The sequence below is a fragment of the Anopheles merus genome, chromosome 3L (assembly GCF_017562075.2).
Source record: "Anopheles merus strain MAF chromosome 3L, AmerM5.1, whole genome shotgun sequence".
Taxonomy (NCBI): domain Eukaryota; kingdom Metazoa; phylum Arthropoda; class Insecta; order Diptera; family Culicidae; genus Anopheles; species Anopheles merus.
In genome coordinates, this window is record NC_054085.1 from 15831615 (window position 1) to 15854151 (window position 22537).

The 22537-nt window shown below is 43.6% G+C and overlaps 1 protein-coding gene across 2 annotated transcripts in view; it reads left to right on the forward strand.

Annotated features, from left to right (window-relative positions):
* Positions 1-22335, forward strand: part of LOC121599845 (potassium voltage-gated channel subfamily KQT member 4-like) — a 42854-nt gene extending 20519 nt beyond the window's left edge. The window contains exons 3-8 of one of the 2 annotated variants that reach the window (XM_041927939.1): positions 3159-3334; positions 3497-3748; positions 3846-4094; positions 16438-16858; positions 19624-19765; positions 19864-22335. In XM_041927939.1, coding sequence (XP_041783873.1) covers positions 3159-3334; positions 3497-3748; positions 3846-4094; positions 16438-16858; positions 19624-19765; positions 19864-20467 — 1844 coding nt within the window. In that variant the 3' untranslated portion in view covers positions 20468-22335. The remainder of the gene's footprint in view (positions 1-3158; positions 3335-3496; positions 3749-3845; positions 4095-16437; positions 16859-19623; positions 19766-19863) is intronic. The other variant, XM_041927940.1, reaches the window with a different exon arrangement.
* Positions 22336-22537: the final 202 nt, after the last annotated feature.

Sequence of the window (22537 nt, forward strand, 5' to 3'; positions counted from 1 at the left end):
GTTCGTTTCACACTGGTATTATTCCAAATGCATGAAGTTTAGATAATAATAGTCAAAGTAAATGCAAGAAGCTGTTACCTTTGAGCTAGGCACAAGTTGGGTTCGAGTTTATTTGCCCAAATAAAAGCTTATTTAAGCCCCCCACCTTCCCTTCAGGAAAGAGTTGCACCCCCAAAACGTAGGTTCATCGTTTGGCGTTGATAGGCAAATATTTACTTTACAGTAGCAGTTGTCACCGTACAGAACCTCCCAAAAAAAGAAAGTCAAACCGTACTGTTAGACTAGGGATGCTTAATGATGTTTGCCACTGGGTGTCGTTTGCCACTATTACTACGACCCAACGCTGACCCAACCATTATCGGCAAGGCCGGATAAGACTGAGCGTCTTTGTAGAAGACCACCAGCAGCTGGCCTCCAAAGCGCCAATGCGCCAAGCGAACAATTAAAGTGTAAATATTTGTCAATCAGCTTCATCTATTTTTAGGACGAGGGAGGAGGGGGGAAGGGATCTCTTTTTGTTTGTCCGAGAGCCGAGGTCCAAGAGGGTGGGTCGGTCGCTTTCGAAGCCGATCCAGCTAAATTTGCCTCTTCTCGATTGGGCTGGCTTTGACACAGAGAGAGAGCCCGACAAGCTCAAACAAAATAAAGCCACCCGATAAGCTACTGCTGCTACTGTGCAAGAAAGAAGTTAGCTAGAAGCTTCTTTGTGCCAGCGCCTAAGAATATGCGGCCGCAGGTGTGTATTGTTAGCGACGGACCGAAATTAGGTCAATTCGTGGTTTGATCAATTGACTCGCCTTTTGCTAAGAGCGACCAGGCGTCTCCATCGACCTTTTTTCTCCTTCCTTCCCATCTCTATTGTTTGTGATTTTCTAGTATGGGGGGGGGGAGTTTTTTTGTTATTGTTGTTACTAAAGCTTGACATATTTGCAAGGTGTGGCGTGGCGTAAAATTGTCACATTTTACCGCGTGGGGTTGTTTTTTTGCATTATTAAATTCATTATGAAATTCATGCTTTTCACCTGCCGGAAGTTAATTTATGGCCGCGAATCAGTAGCAGCAGCAGTAGCAGAAAAATGCGAAACGGTGGCACGCTGACTATTCGCTCCTTGGTGGGAAGGGCACAAAATATGACTCGTCAAATAGTGATGAACATGAAAAAAGCATTAAAATGTGGCAGCAGCACCGCAAAATACGACAACTACGACCACATTTTATGGCGTTGTCGTGCGTGTATATGTGTTTTTTCTTCTTTTTCTCCCCTTTTTCCCATTTCAAATTAAAGGCAAAACCGTTTTTCCCCTGCTCTCCCCGACGAAGCTTAGGGACGGGAATTTGCGTGACTCTAATTTAAGTGACAGTCCGAACATTATCGGGCCGGTCCAATCAAGCGCCATGTTCTCGCGCACCGCTGCTGCTAGCGGCAATGATTTCCCCAACGATGATGACCGACTATGAAACCGACGTTTCATTGTTTGCTCAAGGGGGTGAGGGTGATTAGGGAGCAAGTGCGGACACCGAACACCGAACAATCTTTACCCAAGCATGGCCACCGATTAGTTTGGTCCGGTTGGTTTGGCAACCTTTCGTCGCACTTCTCTCGCAAATGTGCCCGGGAGTTGGAGAAATTCGGTCGCCAAACTTCAAGCCACGTGCCACACCGTAAGGGCCACACCGGTGGCACAGATTAATTTTAAACAATTTTCAAACTTTTCTTTCGGGAAGGGACGAAATGGCAACGGAAAGGTATGAACAGGGGGGGAAATAATTGAAATCGCTTGCCAAGCTGGTTCTGTGGCTAATGTGGGACAGAAAAAAGAGCGGGTTTAATAAAAAGAGGAACCAATTTTATGATGATTACACCAGCAAGGGAAGGTTTGCGCGGGAAGGAACGGGTTCCGCAGCTGAACTTAAAACCCCATTCAATCGGCACCCGGACGACAAGCTGTTTTGTGGGAAGGACAATTTGGCGATGCGAATCGGTGTTTTTACTGCACTGCAAACCCGTGGGCAATTGGAAATCATCTTTGCTGATAATGTCTTTTTTTGATGACGCATCTTGTTTTTTTGGTTAATGGAAGAATTTTTAGCACAAATGGGACACAATATTGTTCAGCAAAAGGTGCTCTTATTAATAGCCAGTTTTGCCGATTTGTCCAACGAACCGTTTCCCAAATGTCCCATCAAAGTAGCCCCATTTTGTGCAGCAACAAGTCAGCCTCGCGTCAGTTGGTGCGTCATCATCACCGGATGATGGATGCAGCTCTTTCTTAATACAAATTTTACAAATGCAACACAGTGTGTGAATGTGCGCGTGTGTGTGTGTGTGTGTCGGCACAAATTTAAGCAAACAAATCTATTCCCGCTGCCATAGAGCGTTGCCATAAGCGTTACCATTTTTCGCCCCCAATAACGTACGCTCCACCGTACAACTTCATTTGTCATCCCGGGCTCCACGCGCTTACGGTGGAGTCCATTGTTGGTGGAAGTTGGGAAGCACTAGGACCGGCACTACCACGGGCCACGATGCGGGCAAGGTTGTGGCTGTCTGTCCGTGGGCTAGCAAAATTGAAAGCATCCATTTGTCAGTGTCTTACCGAAGATGATGGTGCGCTGTGAGCTGTGAGTCGCTTCTGTCGTCGCATCTGTGTCGCTCTTGGCAACGGTCTTGGCGACGGTTGGCACGAGGTGTGTGTGTGAGAGATGGAGAAAGAGGGAAAGCAAGAGACAGAGGTGAAAGTTTGCCAAGCTTTATGTAAATGCGTACGGCGAAAAGCTTCATCGAATGGTGCAAAATTCAACTCCAAGTCATCAGTGTGTAGGTGTTCGTTTGTGTCTCTCTTTTTGCCAGCACACAGCTCCACAGTATGAAAAGTTACACCAATGTTACTAGTTTTTGGTGGTACAAATGTTTCCCCATTCGCTTTATCTCATCAAAACTTTATCCATCACAAGCGTTCATTCCAACCCAACATACTCTCATCGATAGTGGCGTCGTCTGTTGGAATATCTCAAGAGGATTTGCGTAACATCAGAAAGCTGTGTTCTGGGGGAAACTTTTGCTCAGCATTATTTGCATGTTTTTACCACTCTCTCCAGAATTTCCATTACATGGGAAACAATGACAGGACATTCAAAAATACTCTGCTTTCTTTCAGATCTTATTGTAGTCGTAGCGTCTATGGTTGTGCTGTCCGTCGGCTCAAATGGTCAGGTGTTTGCCACGAGTGCCATCCGAGGCATTCGCTTCCTGCAGATCCTGCGCATGCTGCACGTGGACCGGCAGGGCGGTACCTGGCGGCTGCTCGGCTCGGTCGTGTTTATCCACCGGCAGGTAAGAGGCAACACCGTCTTTACCGATAAATCTCTTCCCTTTCCCACAGCAAGTATCTGTGATGTATTGGAATAGATTAGGTTATGAATATCGCATGAACCTTCTTAGCCAAACTGATCGATCCACCCTATTCTCCCGCCACACACACGCACACACACACAGGAGCTGATTACCACGCTGTACATCGGGTTCCTGGGGCTCATCTTCAGCTCGTACTTCGTGTATCTCGCCGAGAAGGACGTGCTCGGGCCGGACGGGAAGGCCGACTTTGCCAGCTACGCCGATGCGCTCTGGTGGGGCGTCATTACCGTCACCACGATCGGGTACGGCGACACGGTGCCGCAAACCTGGATGGGCAAGATCGTTGCCTCCTGCTTTAGTGTGTTCGCAATCTCGTTCTTCGCACTGCCGGCCGTAAGTTTCAATCACAACCCTGCCTCTACCCCTGTTTTTTTTCTTTTCAATTATCTCACACCATCGCCATCCGTCTTGCTTCCCATCCACTGCGCAGGGTATCCTGGGATCCGGATTCGCCTTAAAAGTACAACAGAAGCAGCGCCAGAAGCACTTCAACCGGCAGATACCGGCCGCCGCCATGCTGATCCAGTGCCTGTGGCGCTGCTACGCCGCCGACAAGAGCTTCCACAGTGACGCCACCTGGCAGATCTACGTCAAGTCGGCCGACAACGGCAACAACAACGGCAACAGCAGCACCGCCCTTCCCTCGCAGTTGGGCAAAGTGAGTGCGATGTTTAGCGGTGTACGTTTGTATGTTTTTGGTGGTTACTTTCCTTTGCTCGCCCCGCCCCGCCCGTGTTGCACGGTGCGCATAACGCTTTTTGCATTTGCCCTTCTCCTTTCCCCTGCCATCCTTTCTCCTTCTCGAGTGACGTGACATCGCATCGTACATACCTTTAGGGGTGGTTCTGTGTGCGCGAGATGGTTCTGTCTGTGCATTTATTTTCTACATCTCCTCCAACGTATCGTAATAGCAAATTCCCTTTGATCTTTCTTGATGATGTGTGAGATCAGAAGGATTTTAGATCTTGTTTTTCCTCGCTTAATTTTCTTTGATTTTCTTGTTTTGTTAATTGCTCATTAAGCTTTTTTTATTGCATTTTGCTTTCATTTTATCTTATTGTATTTTTTATTCTTCACTTTTAATGTTGTGTTATTTGCTGATCAGTTTCTTTTTATTTCGATTTTGTTTTACTATTTTATAACCAGAAGTTTTAATACTTTTATATATTAGTAGGGAATAACATACTACATCGTTTAGTTTTTTATTGATATTTTATATTTTGTATAAAAAATAATGAGCTTTTAGAAAGCTCAAATGTCCTTTTTGCTTAAAAACATGAATCTAAAAGATGAATTGCTCATTCGTTTATTTTTTAATATAACTTTGCTTTAATTTGTCTTCTTCACTTTCTTCCTTATTTTACATGTTTTGTAATTTCATTTTCAGTTTATTTTTATGTTGAGTTTGTTTTATAACAACATTTTATAACAATCATTTTTAATTAGTTTTTTAATTTAGTAGGGAATAGTATACCACGTTGTTTAGTTTTTTTTCACATTTTATATATTTTTATGACAAAATTAGCTTTTTGAGAGTTTGAAAGTCCCTTTTGCTCAAAAACATGAATTCAAAAGATGAATTGCTGATTAGTTTATTTTTTTAATATAACTTTGCTTTCCTTTTGTCTTATTGCATTTTTTTCTTTCTTCAAAGTTTTGATTACTTTCATAATTTAGTAGGGAATAGTATACTACGGTGTTTAGTTTTTAATTCATGTTTTATATTTTATAATGACACAAATGAGCTGTTTGGGAGCTTTAAAGTCATTTCTCATAAAAAGATGATTTTTTCCACTGATTATTTTAAATTACATCCGTACAACAATGGTATCCTTCATTTTCCTCAATAAAACCAGAACCAACAGAGCGAACCAACCTCTTAACCCTTTACTGGTTCACGTACCGGTCCTACTGTAAAGCACCGCAACGACCCCTTCCCCCTCCACATCGCTGTATGGATAAGGAAAGGCCACGTAGATGTGTGCTTAGTAGACGGACATGTACACCGCTCGCTTGAGTTGTTGTTTCGTTTGAATGTTGTTTACGTGTGTGTTAGAGTGTGCGTATGCGTTGACGTTTGCTGTTGGTTGATTGTGATTTTGATTAGTTGTGGATGATGTAGTTGGGTTTGTTGCTTGTTTGTTTATAGAACGGTTGTCTGCTTTGACGTGCTTTTTGCTACGTTGTTTGCCGATGCTCCGAGTCTCCCTCTGTAATGTTATGCTGAATCCATTCAAATAGTGTAAAAAGTGAAGTATAAAAATAACAAAAAAAAAATTCTAATAGCCCCATAATTAAAGCACCAAAAATTTAAAGCATTTTAAAGCTGCCCTAAAGCGTCGACGCTAATTGCTTATGAAGTTTGCTGTTGAAATCAATTAAAGACGCCACAGCGTCGTACTGTCTCGTTGCCTCTCTTTGTTTCTCTATTGCTGCAGCAACCCCCATACAACGCAACCGGATTCGCGTAACGCAATCCAATTATTTTCCGTTTTGTGTGCCTTTATGCCACGGCAAACGATACGATATCGTCGTGCAGCTCGGTCTTCTCCGTACTGTTGCAGTGCGGACAACTTTACTGCACCGTACCATTTTCCCACGCTCGCGCCAATCAATCTATTTCCACGGGGCGTGTGTGTGTGTGTGCGCGCGTGTTTTTGTCTACCAACGCCGGACAAACAAATTACCGGCGCCTTCACTGTCGTATCCGATTACTCTGACTCTGGCTCGCACGGAGTCGCGAATCTCAAGATCCATTTCTGTGAGCAAATGAGTGCGCAAGCGTTCCCGTTTCATCGGCGTAAAGTGACGCACAAGGCAAGGCGCGGGTTGTTTTACAAATACGCTCGCCCCTCTCCACCCCCCCCCCCCCTGTTCACCAACTACCCCACAGGATACCCGAGCACCAAACCAATCAATCAATCAAAACCACACAAACTCTTAATCAAATGGCAAATGGCCATACACCATCCAACTTCCACCAGTTGGTAACACTGTTGGTGTTGCAGAAGAAAAGGCAAAATTCGACCGGAATGGGACAAAAAAAAAGGAAAAAGTTTGTGATCAAATTTAAATTTTGACAGCCATTTTTTCTTCACTCTTATTCCTTCTTTGTTGGTGCGCGAAGTGGTTTCGTTGTTTTTATTACCACTTCTCGGGTTGTGCTTTGCCCTTCCATCACCACAGGCGCGGAGCGGATGTCAACGACAGAAAGGCTACGCAGTGAGGGGGGAAAGCGATTGTTTTTTTGTTTTTGTTGAGATTTTCAGGTTTTTGTTTCCCAGTGCGCCCGTATGCCACTTGCAGCGTGTAGTGATGAATTATTCAAATCACAATATTCGATATAAACAACGCTAACGGTTCTCGCTGTGTGCGCGCAGCGCAATGGCGCAATACCATTAGCGAGAGGATAGCGCACTCCAAGCAAGAAGGCAAGAAACCGCGGGCAAAAGCAAGCCAGCAAGACACATAAATTGGCTCGCTGGATCCGGTTTTCCACCCATACACCCCAGATGCATTCCCGTTCATTCGTTTTCCCCCCTTTTTACTCACATTTCAAACCCATAAGCCAAAGGCTCTCAAGACTGTTATTCTTTTTATTTATTTTGCTCTCTCCTCGTCCACGGCTTTGGCCCAGCCCGCGAGGTGATTGAATTAGAATAATGGTTGTTTCATTGTTTGTGAAAAATGGGGACGGGAAAAGAAAGGAAAGAGAAGCAAAAAAAAATACGGAAAACAACAACATGGGGAACAATCTTATATCCCGTTAGCGGAAAAGCTCCCTTCGGCCTTTCCTTGAGCGGGAGTGTAATGGGTGGGTGAGTTGAGAACGGGGGGAAAAAGGGATTGATTTTTGTGTTTTCTTAACATTCGATATCATCGCTCGCTTTTGGATTGATTTTATTGCGGGAAAGTGCTTTGATCAGCAAACATGATTAGATGAAGCCATTTGGCAGTCATGCCGATACCTGGCGGGGCTTTTTGCATCCCAACATTCTCTCTCTTAAACACACACATACACATTCGGGAAAGAGTACATTGGGCACATATTTGATGCGTTTCAACACGGTAACTGAGGCACGCGATTTCGAGTGCGGGATTGTGGATGTGGATTGCTGTTTTTTCATTGGTGACGGCGCTAATCTAATTTGATTGGAGTGGATGCATTTCAATTGGGAGGATCGAAGCGAGAGGGCTTTTTGTTTATTTCAGTATGGCCCACACACTCTTGCTTTGCTGCGGGTGTTGGAATGGAAAATAATGGATTTGTTTTGAGCGGAATTATTCAACAGAAAACCTTTTCGTCTGTCATCGGTTGAAAGATAACGGGGGGAATGGTTAGTGAGCTGATGAGGTAGAAGGTTTACCAGTCCAATAAACAACTGTCCTCTTGTTTATAGCTATAGTCGTTTTGAATAGACACCACTGTCTACTATTTGTTCAGACGTCAGATGGTGTAAGCTATTCTGTCCAATTAAATTACACAATTTTCGCCTTCGATTCGCACAACGGTCAGATTCGGCACGGTTTCGTGTGGTTGTTGCAGTATTAACAAAATTATTGCTATGATTTACTGGAATGTATGGTTTGTACTGAATCTTGCTTGAATTAAAGTAATGTTTGTTTTTGCAAAACTTTGCTTAACCAAACAAACCGTCCAGAATCTGGCCTTTGTGCAATCAAAGAGGAAAATTGTGTCATTAAATTGGATAGAGTAGCTTAGGTCAGGTTTTCAAGTATAGATGTTTGAGTTGAAGTGGTGAACATTTTTGTTTTTTTTTTTATTCTATAACGACTTGCAGGTCTTTTGTAAAGTGCAAATGTACGTCACTTTCGAATGTGCACATCATAACTTACCGCCTATAGCTTGTTTTTCAACAGCTGTCAAAAATGGTATATTTGCATCGTAATACAGGGTTTTCCAAGTCAGTTTCGAACGTAAACATTGTTATTCCCCATTACATCCAAAATGTTTTTCAACAGCTGGCAAATGGTTTGTTTATTTCAAAATGAAATTTCAGTTTCAACACATGATTTTCAACACATAACAAAGCGCTGTCAAACTCAATCCAGCTTGAGACGTGTTGAAAATCATGCTGTTGATTTTAAAAATTATTAGGATGGAAATGAAATGTCAGATCGGTGTGGAACAACATTTTGCATGCGGTGAACAACAATGTTTACATTCGAAACTGACTTCAAGAACCCTGTAAAATTTCGGTTCTTTCACATGATTTTCAGCACGTCACAAAAGAACTGTCAAACTCAATTCTGCTTGAGATGGGTTGAAAATCATGTGGAAGAACTGAAAAATAATTGTGATGCTAATACAACATTTCAAAGTTGTTGAAAAACATCTCGCAGGCAATGAACAATATTGTTGACATGGGAAATTAACTCGGAAACCCCTTTAAGCTGTACTCTTAGTTTAAGATAATCCTTATCTGGCCCTGATAAATACTAAGGAATGCATACTTTGAACAGTAGTTAGTATGAGATCTCTTACAATACTCTCTGTTTCGAGGCAAGCCCTTGCGAGAGTGCCATTATTGATGTGAACAGCGTTTGTTCACACATAGAAAGCCTGACAAAATCTTCTACGCTCGTGACTGTTGTAGGGTTTTCCTAATGGCTTACCAGGATAAGGCATATGGGCTAAGGTGCCCTCCATTTGTAACCGGAGTTTACGAGGGCGGTGAGGTAAGACGGTATAAATAGAGCCGAAGGATGCGCCTTCGGCCTCTCTTACAACCACATGAAGTAAAAGGGAAGAAAAAAAAACTAATTTTGAGATTTTAACCCAACAGAAATTTCCACATCTTCTCCTTTTCTTAAGTGGCTTTCGAAACAACTATGATGACTTCAACTTCTGGGGGACCTCAGAATTCTCTGGAGCTTCAATTTTCACTGTAACGTAATTACAGTGCTTAGCAATCTAAATGTAACTTAATGAAACATTATATTTCAATTGAACAATTCTAAACTTCCAAAAACTTGACGCAAAGAGCGCAAAATTGATAAACACAGCAACAAAATGATTGCAAGAAGAGCTGTATTTAACATGCCAATCATACTTTATCAACCACTGCCCTGGGGCAATAAATACATCGGTTTTCGTATCAATTTCACTAAACCATCGGCAAAACTACAGCAATTAGAAGCTTACGAACAAAGACTTCGACAGAAAACAGATACTTCGATTTATGGGGCAACAAATAAAGCTTTTCAATATTGAGCTCGTTTTGGAAAACGATTTCCCAACAATGATTCCCTCGTAACATATACAAACTTCAGGCAAAAAACGCTCCCCATCCGGGCACAAGCTAGCAACTGTTAGTTTTCTACCAGGCTTTCCTGCCGGAATACTAAAACAACCCACTCGCTTCCAACTCGCCAACACCGCAAGGCCCCTCAGCATCCCACTCTGCCCCATGGTATGTTGCCACGCATTCACCAGTCTGCCTCGGAACTGCATTTAAATCGGATGATTTATACAACCCCACTGTCGGTCGAATTCATTTCCCCATTTCGGGCATTTCTTGGTCGGGCGCAGAAACTATGTGCGCAACTCCATCTGCCGGGAATGGAGCGAAAAAACGCCCCGGAATAGTGCAGCGAGCGTGCCTAACATTCCACTCACGTTGGAGTAGCAAAGCGAAATTGTTTTTATGAAAATTAGACTACACAAACTCGGGCTTAAAATAGCTGTAAGCTCATAGTTTGCCCTCCCTTCGGTCGGTCGTTCGCTTCATAGATACGAACCAAAAAGGGAACCGAAAAGCAACATCAACACACCGATAATGCCAACACTCAGGTTCGGTTTCATTCATCAGCAGAGATGAAGGGTTTTTTTTATTGCAACAAAAAAAAGAGGATATTAATGTTACTCTTTATCCCTCTCAGTCTGGTAGTAAATCCAGTGTATACATACTCACAAACACACACCGACACAAAGCTTGTGGATCAAATCATCATCCGGGCGATTTGTAGGTTGTTTTTCTGTTAGAATTTTCCCCTATCCTGCTTACCGCTCTAGCATTCTATGCAAAAGTCCTTCACGCTCGGGGACAATGTTACTGTGTTGGATAAAGAACTGGCAAAGCAGCAGCGTCCCCTTAAATCCCTCGTCGACCCTCTCCTTTGGTCTGATGATCCGTCTGAGCGCCCTTAAGCACTTCCCTGCCAGCTTGAGCCGCCTTTCTTCTGTAAATTGGATTCGTCGTACATAACAAGCTACTTTTCTGCTCCCTCTCTCTGTGTGTGTGTGTGTGTGTGTGTGTTTATTCCCTTTTAAAAGAACATCAGCGTGCAGCAGCAGAAAGAGACCCTTAAAAAAACCGTTTATCATTATAGAAAAGTAAACCCACTCTCTTCATGTTTTCCCCTCCCAGTGTTGTCCCCAGTGTGAATGGTTCGATCGAATGATAATCGTGGTTTCAAATCATCATACACGATTTGCCTCCCTTTCCATTCCATCGTTTGTATGTACACGGAAAACGATTTCTCTGAATAAAGCACAAAATGGCACGCGATCGAATAGAGCGAGAGAGATAAAGAGCCACCCCTCTCCCCCCCCCCCCCCCCCCCGTCATTCCGATAAATGAGGTCTTTTCTGTCGGAATTGGCATTGAGCGTCACGCGTCCGTGCCGGAAATGAAAAAAAGGGAAGCACACAGTAGTAGCAGCGGCGAGTGTGAATGTGTGTTCATCTAGCTTTCATCACATTTGGAAAAGCGCTTTAAATTTCCCTACCACACACACACACACACACACACTACCCGAACGGTTTGGATCGATGGTGAAGCGTGTTGGGAGTGGTTTTGCTTTATTCCCATTTTCCTTCAATGCAGTTCCTTCCTAAAAATTGCTTTATGTTGATTGTGGTGCTCTCTATTGGCGCTCTGCATCGCCTCGGCGGGCGCGCCACCTGAGTTGAAAATAAAATTTTGACTTTATGTTTGGGTACACCTGTTCCCCTTCCTTTTCCACGCAACAAACTCAAAAGGCAGGTGAAGGAGGGAACCAAAACCAAAGCACACACACAACACAAAGCGAGCCCGCGCTGCATAGAAAATGGCTTATGATGTTGTTCTTTTGCTTTTTGTCCTCCCTTCTTGTGGCAACCAGCACCAGCAGCAGTGAAAGCTGAAGATGGTGGCCACCATCACGGCAAATGGCTGACTGGCTGGGTTGGGCTGGGCTGCTTTGCTGTTGCTTTGGTTGGTGATGATGATGAAAAACTTCCGGCGTGTGATATTGAGAAGGATTCACTGTGCGGAGGTTGTTTGGGCTCTCGCTCTCCTTCCCTTTCCAAAACTGTAAACACATTTTCCATTCCCAACTCAAAGTCTGCCCCTCTGCAGGAAAATCCTGCGCCGATGGCTAGAAACGACCGACAACTCCGCCAGACAAATTGGGGAACGGTGGAATGGGTACGAAAAGTGGGAGAAAATTGAAAGAAAAACTCTCACTTTTCCCTTCCTTTACTCTCGCCACGGAAAAAATACGGAACAGGTTGTCGCCGCGTTACATGGGGCTACAGAAAGGGTGGGGGCAGGACGGAAAAAGGGACGCATGCTGGGAGGTTTTCGTGGGAAAAATGTGGGAAAAGTTTTCCATTTTTCTACCCAAACACTCCCTCCCAAGACACATTAGCTCACTCCAAATGACGAATTATTACAGCAACTTTCCTCTGTGTGTGTGTGTGTGTGTGTGTGTGTGTGTGTGTGTGTGTGGGAAAAAAGGGAAAAGAACGAAAAACAGGTGTCTTGAGAGGGAGACACAAAAAAGGAAAAACAGGAGGGGCGGGGGGTTTCTTTCTTTTCTTTGTGCGTTCGTTTTCCTGTGTGTGCAACGTGTGCACTTTACTGTATACATGCATAGAGTTCCCTATTCAATCTGCATTATTGTGTGGGTCTTTTTGTCGTTCGCTTTTTTGACGCAACACATTACATACAGGCCCTGCTTGGAGTGAGATTGTTAGTAGCCTCTTATTCACTTTTTTGGAGAGCGAAAGAAAGGCGAAGGAAAAGCGACCATTCCAGTAACACTGCCGCTTAGTAATGCGGGCTCAGTAATGCGGAAACAGAACAACTGCAGCTCGGATGGTTGTTGTGAACGGGTACAGTTGGCATGTGGAATGTGTTTTTCCATCATCCAGTCCCTTCTTTGCAACCAAATGCCTCTTTTTTGCTGTTGTTTTTCTCCCGACTTGACTCCCCCTCAACACGACGGGGGGGAAACTTGTTGCGCCACAGTGGAGGTTTGTGCTGCTGTTTTGAATTGCACTCACCGCCGGCGAGAAATGCGAGAGCACAATGATGATGATGTTTGGCAACTTTTTCTCGAGTCTCAAGTTTTGGCTCCGTTTCACCAAAGCGTTCCGATGCTCGGAATGCTTACCGCGGCCACAAAACGAGAAGCGAAACTTTTGCTCCCCAACAAAACAAAACAAACTAAAAACCTTTTCTTTTCTTGTGAAATTCCACTCCCCCGTTTGGAATGAACCTTTGCCGAGAAGCTGTTTCTTTTCTGGATGTGTAGGGCCACCAAGTAGTGGGGGGGGGGGGGTAGCGGTGGATAGTGCGAGCATAATTGTGAGTTGCAATTACGCAGATGACGACTCGCTGTGGTTGAGAGACGGTAATTATGTATGCAATGTTTTGGCACGCTTCGTTTCATGTTACCTCAGATTTTGTTCGGAGACGGTGAAGATAATTTTATAAACTGTCGTACTGGTGGTGGTTTTGCCGACCAATTTAAAATAACTGTTGTCTTTCCGTATTATATATTTGGCAATATTTGCGCCCTCATCTCGAACAGCTGTCCAATTTGACCCTATTTGACCCTTTTAATGGCCGTAGATAAACCGTTCCCTAATTGGCTCTAATTTTGGCAGTTGTTTCACAATCTTATCGGTTTGTTCCTGCCTATTAACCTGTGGCGCCACCTGCTGGGTTATATGAGTTTTTTGTTCCAGTTGTCATGACAGCTTAAAGGCCAAATTGTCCGTATTCGCTAGTGTAATTTCGATTTTCACTAGCGCATCTAGCGGCGGCTGACCGAAATATTTTGCTATACAATTTCAGAAAATATGTTATTTTTCCATGTTTTTTTTTACTTTAACTGGAGGTTGACAGGCACTTTGTAATTGACAGATAAATATGTTGTTAAAGGGGGGTCCCTTGGTACAGTTTTCAACTAGAACGACCCAATAACATACCCGTCGTGGATTCAAGCCTAGAATGGATGGTTCCCCTTTAGCAAAGATTGATTATACGGCTGCGTGGTAATGAATTATGTCTCGAAAGCCTGTATAGGCAGGCATGCCCTCGTAGGACGTTATGCCAAATAGAAAAAGAAAAATATATGTTGTTCAAGTATTTCAACCATTTTCGTACCAAAAAACGGTGAAAAACTACTTGAATTTTAGATCTGGCATGACAATTCTTTTAATGGCAAAAAAAAGCTTCCACCAGTCGCTGTCAGATGCGCTAGTGAAAATCGAAATTACACTAGCGAGTACTGACAGTGTCCCCCAGCCTTTAATGTTTACAAATATTATCGTTTTACAGTGAGAAATGACCGTTCAATACAAAGGTGACATTGCGTTATGAGGAGGATATTTGAAAAAGCGGTTATAAAAGCAGATTTTCATAACAAAAAACACTATAATTCATGGCAACTTTCAAATATTTTCTTTGGAAAAACATGAAGTTAATAAAAACTTGTTTTTTTATCAGAAAATAAGAAAATTTTCCAAAACATAATCAGGAAATGGTGATAAAATATATCATTAGACTCATTTTCCGAGTTATTCGCTTATCCGGGCGAGGTCAAGTCCCGAGAAGCCCGGATAAACGGCGCTCCACTGTATGTCCAGAACGCATGCGGTCAATATCGTACCAACAGGTAACACTTAGTTTTGTCTTAGTTGCACTTACAGGATTTCCCACGATGTATTGGCCGGTTTCCATAATGTTTTGGGCCCGTCTCACGATTTATTAATCGTATCAAATAGCTTTTTGGTTAGTTCCCATAATGTATTGGTATCGTCCGATAGGATATCAATGTAATTGAACCAAAAAAATCTGAACAAACAATCGTAAAAACACATAAAACATGGAAAGCAACCAAAACATTATGGGAACCAACGAATAAATCGTGGGCAACCCTGTACTATGGCTAGTACGATAATTTCTTGACGTGGTAAAGCGTAAACAAAATGTACGTGCTGAAGAACGTTCTAGCGCTTTCGCGTAGTTAAGCGTACTAAGCTAATGAATAGCTAGCGCCCTCTGTTGGAAAATGTATTGCCCTTACAATTGATGTACATATGCGCCAAGTCTATGTAATTTTGATTCGTTTTCAAAATATGAAACAATGTTAGATGTGTGACTCATTTCTATTGACACATTTTACTACTAAGACATAATAATGATTTCAATGAGCTGCATCTCAAAGTAAGGCTCAAAGTAATCATCAAAATGATGGAAAATGTAAACCGTGCAGTACATCGATTTTCAGATCCGCTACATTCTTTTAATGAAAGCGATTGTTCTAACGAAAGCACTTTTGTAACACAATGAGATCGAAAAATCAACAATACTTTCCAAAAATCACGCAAAAGTTAAATTACCCTTTCGCCAAATATTGCACGCACGCAAACGAAAGTGAAGAAAATCAATACTTTCGTCACCCTTAACGCACCACCACTGTTCAAACTCCTGCGCCCATTCGTCTTGTGTACTTGCGCTCCGAATGGAGTGACATACCGGCAAAGATAAAGTTTTCTTCACTCACTCGGAATCGGATCCACTTTCCCAACCAACGAGACACACACACACATACACACATTTTGTGGCATGTAACGCTTTCCCCCACCACCAGCGCTGCACCAACACTGACAGCACTTTATCATCGGAAATGTGATGATATTTCAATTGATATCGATACCGGGTTACCGATTGATTGATTTGTTTCGAACACGGTCGGTCGTTGACGGAGTGCCGTCGATGCTCCGAAAAGACATGTACCCTTCAAACAATCAAACGGAATGATTGGGTCGAGAATGTGTGAGGCAGGCCAAAAAGCGAATAAGAAAGCGCCAAAGAGAGAGAGAGGGCTGTCTCCCGGTCGATGCGCTGTGGCAGATAATCCAATTGTAATCCAATTCAATATGTAAGAAGAATCGAAGACGAATTGCGAGACGAATGAATGGCCCCGGCCAGGGCCTCTCCCGGGGGCAAGCCATCTCTTGCACGGAGTAAGGAAATGGAACCATTAAAGATTAATTCTCCATGGCCGTGTGTGTGCCGTGCGTTCTCGGTACTGACTGTTTGAATGTTATCTTTACATCAACGAAGACAAACGGTTTGTGGTTTGCTTGCTCGAGGTTTTTTTCTTTTCTTACTCCTCTCAACTCGTGATGCATCATGTATTAGATAACCTTTGTACCCGAGCAGCTAGATATATTTGCAAACGTTTGCGACGTTTCACTTCGGCAGGTTTGGTGCGCAAAGTTCCAAGTAAAGATCATGTGGAATATGGTAATATAGATACTTGTTGGCTCTTTGCTGGAATGATTCAGATATTGAGCACAGATTGCACGATGATTTACTCACCAAAAGAGGAAACCGAACGTGCTCAATTTGAATGTATTACCTTTACTTATGCTTGTGTTCTAAAAGCAGACTTAAATTGCATCACAAAACTCATCTAAATAGACTTTTGAAGAAGTAAAACCCTTTGATAGATCCTTTCAAACCTTCCCAATAAATGGTAGAAACTACCCTAAACCCGCTCTCCATCCTTGCACTTGCACTCTCCCCCTAGTGTTAATGCTTGCTGCTATGCTTATGCTTTCCAAATCCCTCACAAGTTGGATAAAAAAAAACGTAAATCCTCCAGCCCAAACCCTCCCGAATGTTGCGCCGTTGCGCTCCGTCGATGTGTATGTGTATGTGTGTGTGTATCAATGTGTTCGTTGTTCGTTGTTCTTTATTCGAAACATTCGGGTTCAGACCCTTATGGTGCAGGTGGCGCGGCGCGGTGCATCGGTGCTGAAGCGACGGAAGTCCCGGAACCGCATGGAGGCGCCCCAGATGAAGCCCCCGCTCAGTGCCGGGCCGGGCGGTGGCCCGTCGGTGGGCGGTACGACGGCAACGCAGACGGCAGCAGCAGGAGGACCAAATGCTTCCGGTGTGAGTTGTGCTTCCGCAGCCGGTCCTGGCGGTCCGGGTGGCAGTGGCGGAGGGGGTGGTAGTGGTGGTGGTGGTGGTGCCAGCGGGAGCCAAGGACCGACGGCACTCGCTCAAACGGCCGCCGGTAGCATGGATGGTGGACCGCTCGGGACGCCGAACACACCGGGCGGTGCGGCCGACCTGGCGAAAAGTGAGTCCGACGGGGACGTCGTCTTCTACATGGAGGAACCACGATCAGCAGGTAGGTTTGGTTTGACAATTTTTATTTGTTTTCAAGAAAATGTCATACGGGAAAGGGTTTTTTTGTGAAAACACGAAATCTCTCACTATTTTCAATTTACATTAACTGCGAAAGTTGGCAAAGTTTCTTAATGTTTTGTCACCGAATGTCGAATCTAAATATTCGTATTTGGTTATGACATTTCTAGAATCCGTGAAAAAAAAATCGAGAAAATGTACCAACTTCCCAGATAAGATGAAAATCTGTTTAATGGATGATACAAATTTGTCTGTTATAACTCCACTGTTTTATGTTTGTAACAAATGCAGCCTGATGAATATTAATATCGTACAATGATGCAATCTGTTGGATAAACTGTGTACCAATATGGCGAGTACTTAAATCGAGACAGTAGCTATCAATTAAAATTATGGCGAATGAATAAAAAATCTCTTTTGAATTAAAATATTCATTTATCTTTTTTTTAGAAAAACCATCCACATGCAAAAATACGCTATCAGTTTTCCGATAAAAGATAAAATAATTTGTTTCAAAAGCTTTTATTTCATGTTCAATAAAACATAAAACACCTGCGCTCATGTGCTCGTGAATGCTTTGAACATGAGTATTTTTTTTGTGGAGGTAACAATTTCACCGGCTCAACCTTTTACCCCATTGATGTCCGGGGCTAGAAATCTATTGATTACAAATATTTTGCAATAAAATTCCTTTGCGGGAAAAAAAATGCATCCCCTGTCCCCTTGTTGTCAACACATTCAACAACGCCAGAACCAAAACGAAAATGAAAGAATTTTCTGTAAATAACCGCAACGCCGCTCCCTCAGTATCTTCTTCCCTTATTCCCCGTATCGGTTTCGTCTGTTTGATCGTGTCGATAAAATGGGTTTTGCAACCCTGCAACCCTGCCAAACCCTTCACAAAATATGACCCGAATATGAACCGGTTCGTAGGCTTTCGACGTAGCGGGAAAACAGGTCGAAACACACACACACATATTTTCCCACTACGCGCACATTCTTCCATTACACTCGCATCGGCCCTTCCCTGCCCTGTCCTGTAGCCCCCTGTCAGAAGCAATCATCGATAAATTCCTCGATCAACGCTGAACAGCAGTATTAGAGCTTGTCCTCTCGCACCACCTCATGTCCGTGTCCGCCAGCGCATGTAATAAAGGTGTTAACAGGGCGGCCAACGATGAATGATGTTCCTACACACGGCTGGCACAAGCTGTTCGTGCGCAAATGGAACAGGCGCCCCCGATCGCACACAAATGCTCAATGTCCATTTCCATTTGGAGCACTTAATTAATTGGTCAATTTCGTTTCCACCTCGTTCCGGGGGAATGGAAAAGCAACGAAAAAAAGCACACACACACACAAACACACACACTGGGAAGCCCATTTTTGATTACGTGTTCCTTTGTGTAGTGGCGCGGTCATGAAGACTTTATTTCGATTTGTTCGCCTCCGACTATCACGCTTCCGGGAAGGCAAGTTTTCATACCGAAGCATCATGTCTTCGTGTTTGAGGGGATAAAAAAAGCTTTTTTTGTGCTTTTTCAACATTGCTGCGATGTGTTCGATATGGCGTGGAATTTTAGCTAGTTTTATTGAAGCTATTCTAAATTAAATCCCTTTGATACGAGAAATGAAATGAGTAGAAGCTCATTTGTTACTTATTAAAGCAAATCTAATTATGTAAGCTTACTTTTAGAGCTTTAGCTTTATGAAAAACGTACAAACCACTGGGCGCCTCCATGACAGTGTGCTTCAAAACAAGAGCAACGCAACGAACGTAACAAAGCTCCGTGCATAATTTAGAGCACGCTGCAAGTTCATTCAACTAACCAACACTATCGCAGCCATAAGCAACGCTCCGCTGGTAGAAAATTATAATACTCTTCATCGCAAATGTTACAGAGCGAATAGAAAAGAAAAAAAAACACCATTACCTTTAATTACTCATACGCACGCATGCACGCTTGAACAAACACAGGCGTGTTCTATTTATCAGCGACGGTGGTGCGTGCGAACGATCATGCGACCGTGCATCAAGAAAAAGCCACAAAACTGTCCACAAATACAACCCACAATCAAGCGGTGAATATTAATAAAACGAGGAAGCGAACAAAAGCAACCTTTTTTTACTAAAGATAATGTCCACTTTCTCTAAAATGGGAATGCATTTGAACCAGCAGCGTCAACACGCAACGAGTCAGTTGTAACGTGAGCGTGATTAGAACTATTACGGTGGAAAATTTGCCACTTTACTTTAACATGCTTTTATCTGTCGGACGATTGGACTTTCGGTCTAGTTTGTTTTTGCGTGGCAGTGCTTGGTTGGCATTTGTTTCATTTTTTATGATTTTTATGGCACTGAAATATCTTACAGTAGGCAACAAAAAGGCCATACGCAGCTTACTTTGACAGCGGTTGTGATAAAATAAAGCAATATTTTATTTATTATGCTTTCGCATGCCAGAGTGTACTGCATGGTCCACTCATTTATCAAATGGTTTTTGAAATATGTCCACCAGAAGCACACCGTCACATGTTGGTGTAAATGGTGTAAATCGACAATGGCTTTGAATTCATCAACTCATGGCATATCAAATCCTTCATTGTGAATATTTGTCCTGAACGTGATATAAGTCGATCGATAACATTTAACATACAATTATCCTTCATACACTTCCCTTACAATGCTTATTAAGCCGATGGAAATGAACGCAATTATTCTTGTTTGTATCCTGCTCACCCTCCTAGGTACCCCACTGCGAACGCGCCGTAACGATCCGAACCGGGGCGTGTTCGTTAGCCAAAACAGTTCCGTCACGGAAGCACCGAGCGACGAGGTGGAAGCCGAACCGGAACCGGACGACGAACCGGAACCGGCCCGTGTCACGCAGTAAGTAGCGCTTTGGGGGGTCGAAATGATAATGCCCACTGAGTTCTTCTAAAAAAAAAAAAAAAAAAAAAAACAAACGCTCTTCTCTTGTTTGCCAGATTGACGGAAGCGCACCGGAACGCGATACGGGCGATCCGGAAGATCAAGTACTTTGTCGCGCGGCGCAAATTTCAGCAGGCCCGCAAACCGTACGACGTCCGCGATGTGATCGAGCAGTACTCGCAGGGCCATCTGAACATGATGGTGCGCATCAAGGAGCTGCAGCGCCGGCTGGACCAAACGCTCGGCAAGCCGGGCAGCTATCTGGCCGGCATCGACCGGGTCGGCAACGTGAAGCCGATGACGGTCGGCGCCCGGCTGTACCGGGTCGAGCAGCAACTGTCTGTGATGGATAAGAAACTGGATCAATTAACGCACGCCATCAACTCGATGACGATGCAGCAGAAGATGATATTACCGCCGATGCAACCGTACCAGCAGGCGCATCATCCGCTGCACCAGCAGCATCCGCTCCATTCGCCCGCGACGCTCGGTGCCATCGTGCAGCATCAGCAATCGCAGCAGCAGCAGCAATCGCAGCAGCAGCAGCAGCAGCAGCAGCAACATCTGCAGCAACAAATCTCTCCACTCCAGCTGCCGGCTGCCCCATCCCAGGCTTCCTCACCTTCGCTCGCGATGAAGTGTCTCGAGGACGATGTGTAATATTTAATCTAAGCTCGTTCTCTCTAAGCACGTCCACACGTTCGATGTACAAAACCAGGGAGAGGAGGAGCAGCAGCAGTAGCAGCAGCAGTAGCAGCAGCAGCGGCGCTAGCGAAGAAAAGCATTGTGTTCAAGGTGTGCGAACGGGCGAGCAGGTGCGAGCAATTAATGGACCATTGGAAGGGAAAGGCGAATACCAAAACAAAAAAAAACAAAAAGGCGGGAAAACTATTGCACAATTGATTGCATTTGGAAGGTGTACAGCTGGTTGCGCTTAAGGTTCAAAGTAATTCTCTCCAAGTAAATAAGACAACAAGACAGACGAAGAGAGGTGTAGAAAGGGAACACGGTTGCACAGTGTTGGCATGTGTCCCCTGGATTTAACTCTAACCCGCTCCTACAGCGCACCTTCTTCCAACGGCACGAGCTGAGCAGGTGTAGCAAGTAGCAAGTGTTTTTGTATACTTTTGCAAACTTATGAACAATCTCTGTACAAAACTGCAAACCTATTTCGCAAAAGCCTAAGCCAGCCTAGGGGAACGTTTCCTGTTAGACAAGAAGAAGCGAGAATGAAAGCGAGAAAAGGAAGTAAATAAAAAACCAGAAAACGGTTAATGAAGCAAGAAAACACAGCAAAACAGCGAGAAACAAAAGACGAAACATCGAAAAACGAAAGGTGGAAACAAAAGAGGTAACGAAACTCGTCTCTCTAAAGCGGGGGAAACTTTCTAAGCAGACAACACAACACAGCAAGCAACTCTGGTAGGAGATCTATTTCTATATCTGAGCAAGTAGGCCGGCGGCAGGGGAGCCATTGCCCTACCAACCAAAATGTAATTTTAAGAGGACATGAGACTGTGATAGTGAACGGCGTAAAGAGAGAAGAGAACAAATACACACACTCACACTCACACTCACACCAAGAGCGACAAACAGACACACAGAGTAAATTGCACGCGTGTGTATGTGGAACATAGCACACAGCCGTCTAGTTGCTGGCGTGTGTGTGCGTGTGTGTGAATGGTGAACATGTTCGGTGGTTCTGTGTTTATTGTTCTATTAGTAAGTGTTGTTTAGTTTTATGTAATGTTTCATTCTCGACAGCCTTATTACACTTTATTTTACCTAACATCTTCGTAGATAATCTTGTTTACGTTTTTTTACGTTTCCTTTTACGTTGTTTGCAATCTCTTTCGTTAAACTTTTGCATGTGTGTAGACCTTTCGATTCGGTTAAGATATGGTACATTACGGACATTGAGAGGGGCAAAATCTCTCGACCACTATAAAATTGAATTGTTCATCGAAATGTTGCAGGACAGCAGGGTGATGTTAGCGTGAAACGACGCGACGCACATCGCCCCTGCTACAGTGAGAGTAAACAAACAAACAAACAAACCAGCAAAGAAATCACATCACAGAGCGACAAAACTATACGAACGATGACGATGAAGAATAGTAAGCAATAACTAACGCAACTCAAATGCCTCGAAACACTTTTTTGAACACATTGAGGGGTTGGTTTGAAGACGCCTCACGGTGACGAAGAGCCTTTCTATCAGCAAGCACTCACACTGACACACAGATACAGAAACACAACGATACACACACACACACACACACTTTCGCGCCTTTTAGCATTCTGTGGTGGTGTTTCTGTTACGTACTCTGCGTTCTACGTTTATCGCAAAATAAACACCTCCAAGTGTCCACTGTAAACTGAAATCGTGTCGTTTTTGTTTTTCTACTGTTTACTTATTAGTTTTTTCGCGTTTTAAGCTTACTATATGTTTTATAAATTTTGTTGAAACTGTACTTATCGTTTTTGCACATACTTTATCTTCGAACGGTCCCATTTCCGATCAAGGATGTCCATTAGAATGTGGAATCTGTTTTTGTACCTGTTACAGAAATATGCAAAAAAGTTTTCATATTCTTGCGGTCATCTTTGAGCAGACGCATCAGGGACCCCATATTTCAATACGAACGAACGAACGAGCCCCAGTGCATAATGTTTGTGTTCAGTGATTTTTTTTGCCCATCAACAGCTGCTACGAAGTGTGTAATTGAA